Genomic DNA, 15,056 nt, shown 5'->3' with positions numbered 1-15,056 from the left:
ATTGTTGGGTCCTTGACTCACCCCAGTCACCCATGCAAGTGGGATTTCTATCAAAAACAAGCCCTTCTTCTGCTAGAGAAAGAAGAAGAATCTCTGGCAAAATCCAGCTTGGTGAGGTGGATCTTTGTTGAGGTGTATTTCTCACTGGCTGAGAAATACAATTATAAAACAAGTTTGCTTTGCATGAAGGCAAGAGTTGTGTCAATTTAGTGCAAAGCTCATTAGATCAAAGCTTCCTATGTTGAACATCCCGTAACGTTATTCTCCCACAGAAGTAATTACTGCAGTTCTAGGCTACTTCTACAATGCTAAAATGAGTGAGATCCAAGGAGAGATCCCTGCTGCCCTCACCTAGTGTGGCAGAGTGCCATGTGTGCCCACATGGCATAGGGGCAAATCTCTGGAGCAGACTAAGTGCAGTGATGCATGAGTAGCACATGGGTGCCCTGTGTCTCCTCCTAGCTACTCCATCAAAACCCTCATGGGGTTTTGATGGAGTAGCTAGGTTTGTAGTATGGTTGGGGTTTGGGTGTTTTTTCTTGATTTCCAGCCTATGACCAGGGTGGCCATACCACCATGAGGTTTTTAAAACTTTAACTGAGGATGTGTTGCACACCCTGGGGCTTGGCAAGACAGCTCATGTGAGTGTTTGGAGGGACACAGGCTTTGCTGGAGCAGCGTCACAGGAGCAGGGTGGGGGCTGCTGAACTTGGTGCACTCCTGCCCAAACCACTCTCTGGGCATGATGCCTGAAGAGATCTCTCTCTGAAACCACACCTGTACTGTGGTTTTTAGGAGATAGATGATTCAGTCCCCCAAAGGAGAGTCTGGATGTACATGGGCAGTTGTGCCTTGTGGGCAGCTGACTCAAAACCTTCAGGTGAAGCTGGGAACTAAATTCATCCAGAGGAATAGATTTTCTCAGAGGGTCTGTACATGGAAATTGATATGAATGGCATGATCTCACAAGGGCATATGCAGTATACATGAGGTAATTTCTGCTTTAAAAAAATGCCTCTGGTATGAGAAGGTTTCAGAAGTCCTCTTCTAAGCATCTCAAGAACCCATCTGGTGGGAGAACTTCTGGGAGTGCCTTTCCCAGTGTAAGACACCTGAGTGACCAGTTCTGGTCTTGAATCCCCACTGCATGGAAAGACATGCATCTACAAGGTGACACCACTTAACTTTAAAATGTAAGTTGAAAATGAAGAGTGGAGAGCTTTTTTTGTACCATTACAGTTTTACTGTGAACACTTGGACTCAGGGCATTCTGTAGGGCTTTGATCACATTACAGAATATTAATTTGCTAATTTACTGATGCAGATAAGGCACTTTAGGAAAACTGAGATAAGAGCTGTTAATCAGTGTTTGCACACCACCAGAAACACAACTGTCATTTCAAGCCATCTCTTTGAAACAATAGTTCTATTGAGACAGTAGGTATGCTGGGAAAAGTTTGTTCCCGAGAAGAGGAAGGATAAAAAATGCCATGGCACACCTAACCTGATTTTTCTTAATGCCTTCCTTGTTCCTAGGAACTATTAAGCAGCTTAGGGCAGACAGTGCATCCCCAGTAAAAGCAGGCATAAATTTCTAGCTAGTTAGGATTTTTTCAGAAAACCTCTGTTTACCTCTCTTGGCTTTAAGTATTTTTTTTTCTACCGATTTATTAAGTAATTGAGGCAATAATTTGCCAATCTTTAAAACATGTTATCTATGTCTCATTTAGAATCATCTGAAATCAGCTGCTGAAGAGGGATTGATAGTTTGCTAAAGCATATGTACTTTTGACAGACAGCAGTGCATTTCATTATCAGCATTAACAAAATTATGCACTTGTAAAAATAAAAAATAGATGTCTAAATTTTCCATAGCTATCTATTACATACTGCCAAGTAAATACATCTTAAAAGTGTAATATTTTTAAATAAAAATTAACATACTATTAAGTTCAGATGAAAGAAAAGTATAACCCTTTTTTTTAACTGATATATTAGATTGTATATTTTGTGGCCTTATTTCATCATTCAGTAGCTCCTTTGGACTGTCCAGGAAGACTAATTAACACTAATACTTCTAAAGAATTTTCATTTGTGATGCTAATCTGTCACAAAACAAAAAGTATCTTCAGAAAGCCAGGGGGAAAAAGCAAAGAGACTACTTCTTGCAGCCAGCTTAAATTAGTGCTAGCTTGATTTGTGTTAATTGAAAGGTTGTTTACATCTCTTTTGTAAGTGTTTATAAAAGTTGGCAGACAGAAGAATAGCTGCCTACCTGCATGAACAAAACTTTGATTTATTTAAGCTGCTGCATATATTACTGTCATTAAAAACCTCTTGGAACATTTCTGTACACATAATCTTAAGGTATAAGCCTGTCTCTGTGTTTATGTACACACAGACATACATACACATATACTGTGCTGTATCATTTTTGCTACTGAAACATTTATACTCAGCCCTCATATTGTGTGAATATTTCTATGTGCCAGTTCATTCTAGCAGCCTACTAGCCTCTTTAAATTTCTCTGAGATATGTGCAAGTCACAAAAATACCTTGATGACAACTTGTGGAAATATCTTGCTGTTGCATTTAAATCCACATCCTTGGACAGTCAGACTCAGCAGAAATTTAGTACTGACATAGCTGAACACCCCTAAAGCTCTATTGGGATTCCTGAGCCCTGGCTCCTGGCTGCTGGCTGAGACAACCTCAGGCTCTTGTTCACTGGTTCTCCACATTGAAAGCATCTCAGGACAGGCCACCTGACCACCATATGTGGAAATTGCCCTAACTCTGATGGTGCTGGATAGACCCCCACCTAATATCTTCAGGATCCACATTGTCCACGCTGGTAGAGGGATGGAGAGGTTTCCTAGGCTGACATGGCAGCAAGCACTCCCAGCTGCTCCTGGACAGATTTTAGAGGTCTTATATTTTAAAAATACAGGGTAGCTATTGTTGATAAGTGCACTGATGTGTTCCCAAACCTCAAAAGGAACTTCTAGAGAAATAGGCAAAAATCTGGTTTCCTGAGCAGAGCATAATTAAATTGCTGCTTAGTTCACAATGCTGACTGCTACTGACGTTTGCATCATTTTAGTGTTGCTAGACCATGTACTGCATGTAAGGACAATTAGCAGAGCAGAGAGAAAAGCAGCAGATGCTAGAAGTGCACAGAGTTAGATGACTCATTTTGATGTCATGAAGAATCTTTTTCAGACAAGTGGAAAGGTTGGTATTAAACAAAAAAAAAAAAAAAAAAAAAAAAAAAAAAAAAACCAAAAAAAAACCCAAATAATCATTAAAGAAATAATATGAAGATTTCAGGAAGCAGTATCAGCAAAATCAGTGTCTTGCTGTATGCTAAAACGTATGTTTACCTGAAATACAGAGGAGAGACAGCAACATACATGATGGAGACTCTATTCTCCCAGCTTCTCCTCACTCCTGCCCCTTTTTTCCTTCAGGACTAGTTACATGGTGGGTTTGGTGTGTTCCATGTTGAACCAAAAGAAAATGTGTTCTAAAATTTCTTAAATCTTTAAAACTTGTTAGCTGATTATCTGCTCAGAGGTAAAAATAAGAAAATATTTAATGACCACTTCCTGGAGGCTTTGTGCATATTTTACAGCACAGTTTTTCAGTTTTTCAGTCTAACTAGACTAAAAAAATAGACTAACTAGAAATACATAGTTGCCATTTCAAAGATTTATTCTCATGAGTACCTGATATATGTAAGGTAGAAAGCAAGTCTCATGAGACAAGTACCTGCTGCTCTCAGAAGCACTCTGCTCCCCATTTATGGTTCTCTTTGTTTCCTTAAAAACCAATGTAACTTGTTTTTTCTCTTGCCAATCCCATTTGTGAATTTGAAACTAAATGGCATTTGTATGCTATCATTCTGTATGGCATTCATTGATGGAGAGTTATGCATGGAGAACCTGTCAGACTTTCCCCCTGCAGAAACTCTATTATGCACAAAAGCTACTATAGGTATATAATGTGTATGTGCTCTTCTGCAAAATCTTATTTGTGACATGCATTTGTATGGCATGCACTAATACAAGTGACAAAAGATTCAGCAATGTCAAGTTCTGTAAACAAACCGCTCCAAGGAATTAACATTACCACATAATTGTATGTTTTTACCATGTCAGACATGTCACAAAAAAAGAACTTGAATTGTGATTATAGTAATTAATTTTTCCTCTCTTATTTGAAACATGCCAACTTATTATGGCATTGAGGATGACAGATTCTAGCCTGCCATTTTAGTGCATCATATATTTACATTTCCACATGAAGAACTGTTACCAAAAGATGTTAACAGGATGGGATCTATATACAAGCATATATTTAAGTATGACTACTATCTTTAAACTAAGACCTGGAGGTCTTTAGAAAAAGAGGGGGAAGACTAGGCAAGAGAAATCAAGCAAAACAGGGATTTTGTCCTCAAAATCAGGTAGGTCTAGAAATCTAGAAAAAAGTGATGAAAAGCAGAATTGTAGGGAATTGTACCAGTTAGAAAAGAAAGAAGAAAATATAATTTTTCCATCTGCTGTTAATTTGACCATCTTTTGCTGTATTAATAGTGTGTCCAAGGTGAGTGGGTGGCTGAACTTCCAGCTCTGTGGCATTTTTTCTTCTTTAGTTTTTCTGTTCTGAAGTGGAAATTTCTATGTTTTGACAAATAACGTACAGGAAAAAAAAGGTGAGAAAAAGAAAAAAAGGAGAAATGGAAAAGGTACTGATTCAGATGATGGGAAGCTGTTTTCAAATACTGTTACCAAAAGCACACATTCAGGTGCACTAATACAGTGTGGTTTTATCAGAGAAGCCCAAGGGGCTCCCTCTTTGCCGCCACCCCCTTCCCCGAGTCTCGCGCTCTGCCTGCCTGATCCCATCCGACGGTAGAGCTGATACCGCACTAATCCCCGCAAGTTTGGGACTAATGAACTAACTGCTGGGCTGCCGCCACGGAGCTTGGTCCCAAACTATACTGTACTTCACACTCGATTTATTCTCCAGATGGCGAGACTGCGCAGCCCTGCCGCGAGGGACCACCTCTTCCACTGGAGTGTAAAAGTGGACGGATGTTGTTTTCTTTGCAGATTTGATAATTCAGAGCTAGAAACTCATGAGAATGCTTAGTTATTAGGTTTAATGGGTGCCAGTGGAGTTGGCAATGTGCGTATTCCCATTTTTAATTTCGGGGTGTGTGTGTGTGTGTGTGTGTGTGTGTGTGTGTGTGTGTGTTTGGGTAGCAATGGATTTGTCAGCAATGCTGCGTCACCGAAACCTTTATCTTCACCAGTTGGCGTAGCTGCACATGATAATGAACCTCTTCCTGTGTCCTCCTCAGAATCAGACAGAAGGGATGCTAAAGTAGCCACCCTGACCAACCATTTTTTTTCCTCAGTGAGCTTTCCAGCACAAATTTAAAGCATTTTAATAGCATCACTATTTACCATGAAGCTCTCTGTTGTCTTTCTCTCTTGTTCAGTTTGATAAAGAACCCAGCTCACATGGGACCCAAGGAGGATATCACCATCCCAAGCTACTTGAGCATGAAATATTTTACTTAATGATTTGGTTTATTTCTTTATCAGCTATTACATCATGACAAAGTACTATCTGATGTTGTAGTTCTCATGTGAAGAGCAGGGCAAATATTTTTCTCACCATTGCTTAAAAATTCTAGTTTTCCCATTCTTGGCAGTAAGGATATTATCTTATATTATAAGGCAGAAAGATATCAAGGACTACATTTTTCTCTGTTACAATTTTGGAGTAGTTTATCTAGCTTAGGATTTTAGCCGTTGCACAAATTCTACAATAAGAATAGCCTCTACACTTCCCTGCCTAATGAGGCAGAAAGGACTCTCCCTTTTCTCCATGTTTTTAATACATTTGGTCAAAGGTTTTAGTATATAATTTTTTTATTTACCCATGAAATGTTTTATTGGAAACCTTTATGGGAACCTGATACTCCCAACTAACATTAGTCAGATTTCCTCCATTGTAGGAAGGGTAGGCACAGTCAGCCCCCTCACAAGCTCTGGCTTTGGCAGCCAGGTCCCATCAGTTTGTTCCACAGTTAAAAACATAAATTGATTCTTACTGTGGAAACTATAGTGACTAGAACTATTATATCATGAAAGGAAACATTTCCATTCCTGGGGTATCTAGGCAGACAGATCTAATACAGAGCGGTTCTAAGGAAACGCATCAATTCTCAACCCAACAGATGGCATGGGTGTGTTAACTAACATAGCAACATATTTTCTATTAAAATATGGGAAAAAACATCAACCCCCTCCCCATGTTTGTTGGTTGGTATAAATTCAGTGAAGTTGTTGGTTATTTTTGGGATACGTACCAGAGGGCTGCACATTTAGTTTATGTAAATTGATAACAGCAACAGCCTGTTAATAAGTGTTTTGTATGGAAATATACCTAAAAAGACACGATCTGTCTTTTTTGGGAAGGGAGTTTACAGACTGAGGAGAAAAACAGATATGAAATGGTCTAGTGCTCATTATTATATTCTGAAAAAAAACCATAACAAATTAGGCTGCAAGTTTGCTGGAGATGTGCCTTCAGCTGGAATTGAGTGCTGCCTTAGAGGATACTTTGGGAAGATCTCTCTTTTGCAAATTGCATCGGTGTGTGCTGAAACTGTGATAATCTGACTTTAATTAAAAACATAAATTGGTTTGGACTGTGATTTTAAGCTACCCTTCTGCATCATGTCCAGAAGCTTTCAGCTCAGCCCTAGAAACCCGTTACCCTGAGTCAGAGAAGGAAAACATAGCGGATTTGTATTTCCCAGTATTGGCATCATACAGGTGGGTTGACCAAATTTGGAAGAGCCATTTCAGACAGCCACGGGCCAGAGCTGTCTTCCAGCTGGCCACGCTTGTACTAAACTGCGTGCATGTTTATGTGGCTTTCCTAATGGCTCCAGACAGAGTCCATTCACAGCAGCTCACGTGTTTTGGGTTGCATTTCCCAGAAATTCCCTCTGAAGGTGCCCCTTGATGGCAGCCCAGGGATGCATACGTGGGTGCCTTGTTCCTGTCTGTCCCATTAACAGGCATATGCTCCCAGCCTTGGGAGGAGCATGGCTAGGAGCCCCAAGCTGAAGGCTGTTTGCTTCAGATTTCATTAACTTTCTGCTTCATTATTCCTTCCTTTTAACCAGTTAGAGCCACCTATTGCTTTTCTCTAAACTTACCCTAATTATCAGGGGTCCCAGCCCTGTAAATCAGTACACTGCAGAGCTGTCTTAAACTGGCCTGGGAGACCCTGTTCTCATCGGTCCTGACAACTGTAAGCTACTGTTCCCTCACACTGTTTAACTCAGACCACATTGGGAAACCACCTCTGCCCCTCTTGCCAGCAGAGGTCTGCATCCGTCTGGTTTAAATCTACTGTCATGTGCTCTCTTGCTGATTTGTATTAGCCTGGATATTAACTTTGATGATTTCTTTTTGTTGTTTTTTTCCTCTTGAGTTTGCCTTTTTTCTTGAAAAGCATCTCTATTCAGCAACTGCATATTGTTAAAGTCATTCCTGAGCCTCCATGGCTCAGGAGCTTTAAAGTTTTATTAGCCCCATAAAAACTCTTCACAAATGAAATGATAAGTGTGCATTTTGACAATGCAAATTTGTTAGGGGCTGTTGGTGAGTGGAAGGAATTTGGGGTTGAAACTTCAGTTGGCAGGAAGCAAGGAGCCTAGCACCTTCCTTCAACCCTACCCCCTTCTCCAGGCCAAGAAATGCATTTTATTTCAGAAAAGCATGCCAGTATTCTTCATGCAAATCAACCATTAAACAGATTTGTAAAATTACTTTCACAAAAATAGCACACGACCAGGGGAAGTGTGTGTCTTTGGAGATTTTATTTTGTGCCAACAGAATGCCCTTTCATGTGGTCTAAGAAAAACCTTGGAGTTATTTGAGTGTTGTTTTTATATGCATGTTGTGAATTCTATTACTGCCTTTAATGCACTTTGAATACATGGAATAAAGGAAAACCGAAGAGGTATATATATGTCTGAACTTTTTGACATTCAGGCAAAATTACAGAGCTAAATTACAAAAATTAATTTTTAATGCAAATTTAAGAATATGCCATTTTTGAGAGAGCAGATAGTTAGTGCAATACATTATGTTAGCATAAAGATTTGTGTTTGTTACGCATGTTCAGCACTAGCAGACACAAAATTCTTGTTTTCTGCAAGTGGTAGAAACCCCATGCATTGACTTTACCAGTTATAAAGAAACAGGAAAGAGGAAGGTAAAATTGTGAGGTTCTGGTGATGACTGCTTCAATAAAGTCCAAGAGTGACAGACATTTTGAGGAAACCACTATATTGGCTGTCTAGCTTTTCCCCCAAGTTACTTCAACAAGTTTTCTTCTCAGTGCTTTTTTCTGTCAATAGAAAATATGCTTTCTTTTTCTTTTCTTGTGCATCTGAACTCGTATATAATGTAGAGAGAAGCAAGACTGAACATCGTGAAAACCCTTGAAGAGTTTGACTTAGGCCATGGTGAAAAGTGTGTCAGGATAAACTCCGTGTCCAGCGGCCTTGCAGAAGAAGATCTAGAGGTGCTTTTGCAGTCCAAGACCCTGCCTTCAAGCATGATGCTGCCAAAGGTTGAAAATGTTGAGGAAATAAGATGGGTGAGTACCAACAACACAGTAGCTTTTGACTGAAGCTGTTGGGCCAAGCTCACCCAGGCACAGAGATGAATGACTGTGAGTTAAGAGGAGGGCTGCAAATGCCATATGATGTTGTTTCTTGCTGAGGTAATTGGGCAGTGCATCCACTTAAATGTGTGTGTGTGTGTGATGTGCTGTATAAAAAGCATATATGGAACACATTTATAAAGAAAACCAGGTGTATTTCTCCCACGGCTGACAAAGAACCAATATTGCTGTCAGAATATATTATCAAAAGGAGAAGGGCAAGTGCCTGACTCTTCTCAGACTACCCTAACAAGCAAAATTATTGTCTGTCCAAGAGCCTTAGTTACATGCATTGGAAGCAGGAGATGGGAAACCATGTTAGCAACATATGAAAAAATGGATTGGGGGGAAGGTCACTCCTTGGGGCAACTGGAGGAACAAACAGGAAGCTTTTAACTAGTGTTTTTAATTAGCACAGATATTATTTCCTGAACAGTTCTCTACTTCTTCCTTTTTAATTGCTGACAGGTGTGTTTGTGTTTCACAACTGACTTTTCAGCCAATAAAAACCTGAAATGTAAATGGTTGGCATGTCAAATTACTTAAGAAAACTTTGAAATAGGCCTAATTATGCTATAATTGTTTTAATTGTCAAAAAAGAGGGATGCTTGTTTGGATATACCATTATTTCTGCAACACACCAGAAAGGAATAATGCTTAATTATTCACTTCATATTTTTTGCAAACCGCTAGCTGAGCAACTAGCATGCGTGCAAGCTGTGATGAAAGGCAGGCAGGCGTATTAGGGTCTGTTTTAATCTCAGCATCTAACCTTGATCAGGCCATGGAGATGGGCCTGAGCACACCACGGAGCTCAGCCCTGTACGCCGGGTGTGGGGCAGGCCCCGTCCGTGCCGTGGCGCTGCCCCTTTGGCCTCCATGGAAGGTTCTCCATCCCCTTCCACCAATGGGTAATTAAATTAACCAGAGTGCACCTCTCAGGGTTTACAGCTGTGTAAGTGTTAGACAGAAGTTGTCAGTGATGAATATTCATGATACCAAAATGGCAGAGCCCTTGCTTCCACCAAGTAGGTTTTGCAGGGAGATGGGGTGCCAGGGCTCTTTGTCACGTCATCCTCTTCCACCTTCCCTCTGGCTAACTTTTATTTCCATCATGGAAAACAAGCCAACCCCAGAAGCATCTGCATCACTGTCCTTCTTTTGCTTCGCTCTCCCTTTGCCCAACCTTTGCACACAAAGAGCATACTCTGCCTAACGCCGCTGCCTTCTTTTCCCAATCCTCAAAAATTTCACTCCAACATGATTTTTCAGCCTCCCAGAAGCTGTTTCTTTGCCCCCACGCACACCCGCTCCCCCCCCTTCATTTTTATTTATGTGCAGCAGAAAACCTGGAGGCTGATGCACAACTAAAAGATGGGCTTACTTGTTTTCTTTTGTGTGAGAATCTCTTGCTTTCCTTTTGTCCCTAGTGTGGGTACTTGTTTGACTGGCATGGCTTATTGGACTATAACAAGCGTAACTCTCCCCCCTTTGTGGCGGGACAATTCTCCCACAAATCCCGACCAGTGTGCATTCTTCCCGACACACTATTGGGTGTGCACTGGAATTGAAAGAATTGCTGAGGCCTTGCTACTTCATCCCCTCCCCAAGCTTTGTGGGTTTTTTTTTCCTCCGCCTTCTTCTTTTTTTTTCCCTTTCTCCCTGAAATGAACACTTTACCGGGCCGGAAACATTTAATCGTCTCCTTTTGAAAAAAAAAAAAAATTAATTGAAACTTCTCCACTCGTTACCTTTTGTATTGGTGCTTATTGCAAATCTTTTACAAGAGAAAGAAAGGGAGGCAATATTTAATTAAATGTGCTCTTTTTTTTGCTTTACCTTCAAAACAAAAGATAGCAAAAATTCCAGGAGTGTGACTTTTAAAATATTTTAAAATAAAACAAGAACTCTGCTCTTTAACTTGCACCTAAAATATACACACAGTAGCATTTTTTTCCTCTTAAAAAAATTAAAACCAGGTAAGAGTCTTAAGAAGATATACTGATACCATTATATTACTCATTTTCTTCATTTGCCTGGGTGAACTTTACTGTTTTCTGTCACTGTAGTAATCTGCCATACTGTACAGAGTGAATTGATTTTTTTTTCTCCTTGCACATTTTTGAGTGGAATTCTCTTCACTAAAAAAAAAGTTATCAAGAGGGCCATGGTGATGATGCAGAGCAGAGATGGGGGAGCAGAATTCTTCATTGGAGAAAGCTGTGATTTATTTTGGCCTAATTGTAAAGTTACTGCAAATTGCTGGAAAGCTTTTTTTTTTTTTCAAGATCTGGGTGATTAGATTTTCCTTCTTTTGGGGAGGGGTGGTGGGGGGAAGCTAAAAGGGGAAATAACACCTCTAATCCAGCTTCTGGTAAATAGGCTGCCAGCTTTTAAAATGAGTTTCCTTTCTATTAGTCAGAATATTATGCTAAGCCTTAAGCATTAGTTTTTTATGTTGCCATAGCAGCCTTATTCCTGCAGGGTTGTGACCTGCGATGATTACAGTACAAAGCTTATAGGGTCTTGAAACCCCCTTTGAAGATGAAAAGTCTTTGATGGTTTATATTTATGCAAATCTCTTAGATATGATTTACCCAACTGAGACTGAATGGAGAGATGATTAAAATTCCCTTTCCTTTGATATCCATTAATAGTTGAATATTCCTTAAATTTAAAATATATGCATATGTGATTTTTGTCTTTATTTACCAACATTTTTGCAGTACCTGCAATATGTTTATCTTGACACAAATTACTCGATCTGGACAGACATAAGACATTTACAATATAGGGCTGAAGGTTCAACCCCTCCTTTTTTTTTTTTTTTTTTCCCCTTTTGAAAGGGGAAAAATCTGTGCAAGAGCTTTTGTATGTTTCCAGATGATAGATTTTGGAATTTGGGCTACCCCACTGGCAGCTCAGAGCTAGCTGTGAACTGGTCTCATGGAAAAAATTGGCAAGCTTTGGTCTTCAAAGAATTAAACTTCCTTTTTAAGGCCTTCCTAGGTAAGCTAAAAAATTATGAAGAAAAGCCTATTGAACAAAAGGGTAACGGTGCCGTAATGAATAATACGGATGCCACTTAGAAGGCTGGGGAGTGCTTCCAGTGATGGCAGTGCTGGACCTGAAACAAAACCGGACCTCAGGTACAGCAGCACTTCATTGTTTTCCACAGCCCACGGATTTGCATTTCACTAAGCCAGGGTGAGAGGTGCTAAGCTTGGATTTTTTTAAATTTTTTTTCCCTTGCAAACCAGCCTCCAAATTTAGAAATGTATGAGAATGCTGCCGTTTGAGATCACAGGCCTTGTTATAAGCTGTTCTAATTTTTTTAGTTATCAGGTTTTGGGCTGGGGAGGGGTGTTTGTTACAGTCAGGTGAATATTTGCCATGTTGTGTATACATGTAGACTGTTCTTTTTTTGCCTCTGATAGCTCATTCTGTCTAGTTTTAGTTTTCAGACAAATTCTTACATCACCTAAAAGGCCGAACACTTGTAGAACCAATGAATTTTATCCCCTTTGTGGAAACTGCAATGGGCTTGCTCAATTTTAAGGTAAGAAAGTCTTGAAGTGTTCATATTTTGCCATCTCAGCAAACTAGGATAAGCAGAATACTCCTCAGTCTCTCCCTGATTTCACCAAGGAAAAGAGGTTAAAAAATACAAAACATATTGTTCAATCCCCAAAAACATTTGCACGTTGAACTCTGATATTTGTATTGTAAAGGCCTTCATAAATTCAAAGTATTCCAGTGATAGAACAGTTCCAGACAGTCCACAACAAATATCAAAACCTCTCTTCATTCCTGTTACTGTTTTGAACACACTTGGAGTGGAAAAGGCCTCTCGAAAGATTTGGAATACTCTGTGTTGCAGGCTATTTAGTAGCTGTCAGACACAACTTTTGTGTAACACTTAGTTTGAAATAAGAGTTAATATCATCTCACTATTGCTAAACTTGCTTCTTTATAATGGTTTCTACTAATAATGTTACAACCAAATTCCATGTTATCGTTTCTTTGTCTGTATGATGGAGTGTTTAATGCTAAGATTAGACACAGAAGTAACTTTGAAAATACCTGAAGAACATGCTCATTTTTTAGGGTAATTTTAGATCAAATCTAATTTATTAATTTCATTTTAATATAAATCACTCCCCAGCCCTTACTATCAAGTCCAAGTTTTTCAGAATGGCAAGGCAACATGGTAATGAAACAGAAGAGCTCGTGCATGCACAAGGAACTCTGCATTCCCCTCCCAAGCTCTAAGGGAAAAGTTTCAGACCAGCTGAGGACACACAGATCAGAAGTCCCTCCAGAAGTACCTCACAGGCAGCCTGATCGTTTGATACAGCCATTTATCTTACAGCACACACTCACCTATCTGCGAGCATGATAAAGCCATAACCAAATGGACACACTCCTGTCCAGTGTGCAAACACAGAATTAGATCATATATTAAGCCATTGAGGTTTTTCCTCACCTACAGTATTTTATAGTGGAGGTTTAATGTTGCAGTTGCTGATGCTGGCAGGAGAGTTCCCTTTTAAAGCACACTCTGTTACAGAATAATTCTGTGTCCCACCAGCTGCTACAGAAGAACACCTGTTAGTAGAGCTGGTAATTACATGTCTCTCTCCATGTACCTTAGCCTTAAAAGATACTAATATTATCCAAACAGCAATATAAAATAGCAATACTACTCTCCTCATGAAAAAAGCTACAGCAGAAAAATGTTTTACTTTTATTTGAATACTTTTCTGCAGCATTTGTTGCATTTTTAACATCCTTATCTTATTTTTAGTTATATGTAGATGGAGACTTTAAAGTGGCAAATCTTCTATCTTGTAAGGAACTTGTAATAATTGTAAACCATTAATATTATTTATTTCATAAAAGAGTTTCTGATCTTTATTTCAGTTTCTCATGCAGATATATTGCTTGTCAAACTAATCAAATTTAATACTTTTTGTTTGTTGCTAAGCAATATTTGCCAAATGTTTTGTTTCATATTGCTACATAAATGTCTGAAGTAGTGGTCACAGTAACACCTGGGGCATAATGTAAACCAGAAAGTGGGGAACCTGTTATGGATGTCCAGTATTTGCTATCTTGGTGCTTAGGGAAAGCAAAATACTTTTTTCTTTTGCTGAGTCATTTTAAAGCACTGTGCATTGTCGAGCACCTACAGTGGCTTTGCTTAATAGGAGCAATATTCTCAGAAGGATTTTGATAACACTGAGTTGCTGTAACAGCCTCTGTAGTCTCTCTGCATCCTGCATTTCTGTAGACATTAATGCTCTGTTCTCATTTGAAGGCTGTCTGTGAAGAAGCACTGAGAACAGGATCCCAGGCTGGCTTTCATTTGGATGCAGTTGTCTTTGGAGGAGAGGATTTCCGTGCCAGCATAGGTTGTTACTTGCCTCTTTATTATAAATGTTTATGTATGGCATTTGCTTTGGAGAAGCCTGTGAAATTTCTGACAGCAATAATTAAAGTAATGACACTTGAGTCTGCATTTTATGTTTTCATTTTACCCCTTAATTTCTTTTCAGTGCAGAATGTACCACTGGCAATTTAAAACAAGGTCGTTGTGCTACAGGGCACTGAGACTTCCTTGTGCTTTTTGCCAGTCAGTACCAGAAGTTAATTTTAAAAAAACACCAAAAAAAACCCCAAAACAGACAAACAAAATAAACCCTCACCCTGTTGAGTCTCTGAAATAATTTTAAAATATTGTATGCATAAGCAACATTCACATGCTTTTTAGAACTACATTTGAAAGTCCTAAAATTCTGGTGTCTGCTTCACCACTTCTTTACATACAACTGTCACTCAGGCTTTTGACATCAAGCACAAATACTCTCCTGCTACATTTTGCTTTCATAAATTTATTTTAAAGTTGTCACATGTCAATACAGCCACATATTCAAATGAAAGCACTGACTTCCTAAAAATTAAAAAGTGCTTCACTATTTATTTTATGAGGGCACTTAGCTTCTGATTTAATTTAAAGATAAAAGCCCAGAGCTATGAACTTCTACATTAAAAATAAGTATGTTAATGTAAAAATCAGCATTGCTTTACTAAAATATTCCTTACAGACTGAAAATCTCTATCTAAATAATAACCTTATGGTTATTATTGTTATTATTTTTTTCCCACTAGTCTTCACATGAGTACATTGCTTAGCTGGTAGCCTGTGAGCACATGAAGTCTCATGAATACTTTTGCTTCTTCTCAGAAGTCATCTACCATCAATTTTTCATTCAAATACTAAAGCTTAAATATT

At 39.1% G+C, this 15,056-nt stretch overlaps 1 protein-coding gene and 1 long non-coding RNA gene across 4 annotated transcripts in view; one reads left to right on the top strand and one right to left on the bottom strand.

Moving 5' to 3' along the window:
* The window catches only part of LOC118701932 (uncharacterized), a 73,707-nt gene that overhangs the window by 9,765 nt on the left and 48,886 nt on the right, over positions 1–15,056 (bottom strand). The window lies entirely within an intron of this gene.
* Positions 1–15,056, top strand: part of CLYBL (citramalyl-CoA lyase) — a 166,373-nt gene that overhangs the window by 129,521 nt on the left and 21,796 nt on the right. For all 3 annotated transcript variants that reach the window (XM_036406898.2, XM_054518510.1, XM_054518511.1), the window contains exons 3-5: positions 8,507–8,695; positions 12,219–12,320; positions 14,082–14,175. In XM_036406898.2, the coding sequence (XP_036262791.1) occupies positions 8,507–8,695; positions 12,219–12,320; positions 14,082–14,175 (385 nt within the window). The remainder of the gene's footprint in view (positions 1–8,506; positions 8,696–12,218; positions 12,321–14,081; positions 14,176–15,056) is intronic.

This window comes from Molothrus ater, chromosome 2, assembly GCF_012460135.2.
Source record: "Molothrus ater isolate BHLD 08-10-18 breed brown headed cowbird chromosome 2, BPBGC_Mater_1.1, whole genome shotgun sequence".
NCBI classification, from domain to species: domain Eukaryota; kingdom Metazoa; phylum Chordata; class Aves; order Passeriformes; family Icteridae; genus Molothrus; species Molothrus ater.
The sequence above is the reverse complement of the archived record's forward strand: the minus strand, read 5'-3'. Positions and strand labels throughout refer to the sequence as shown.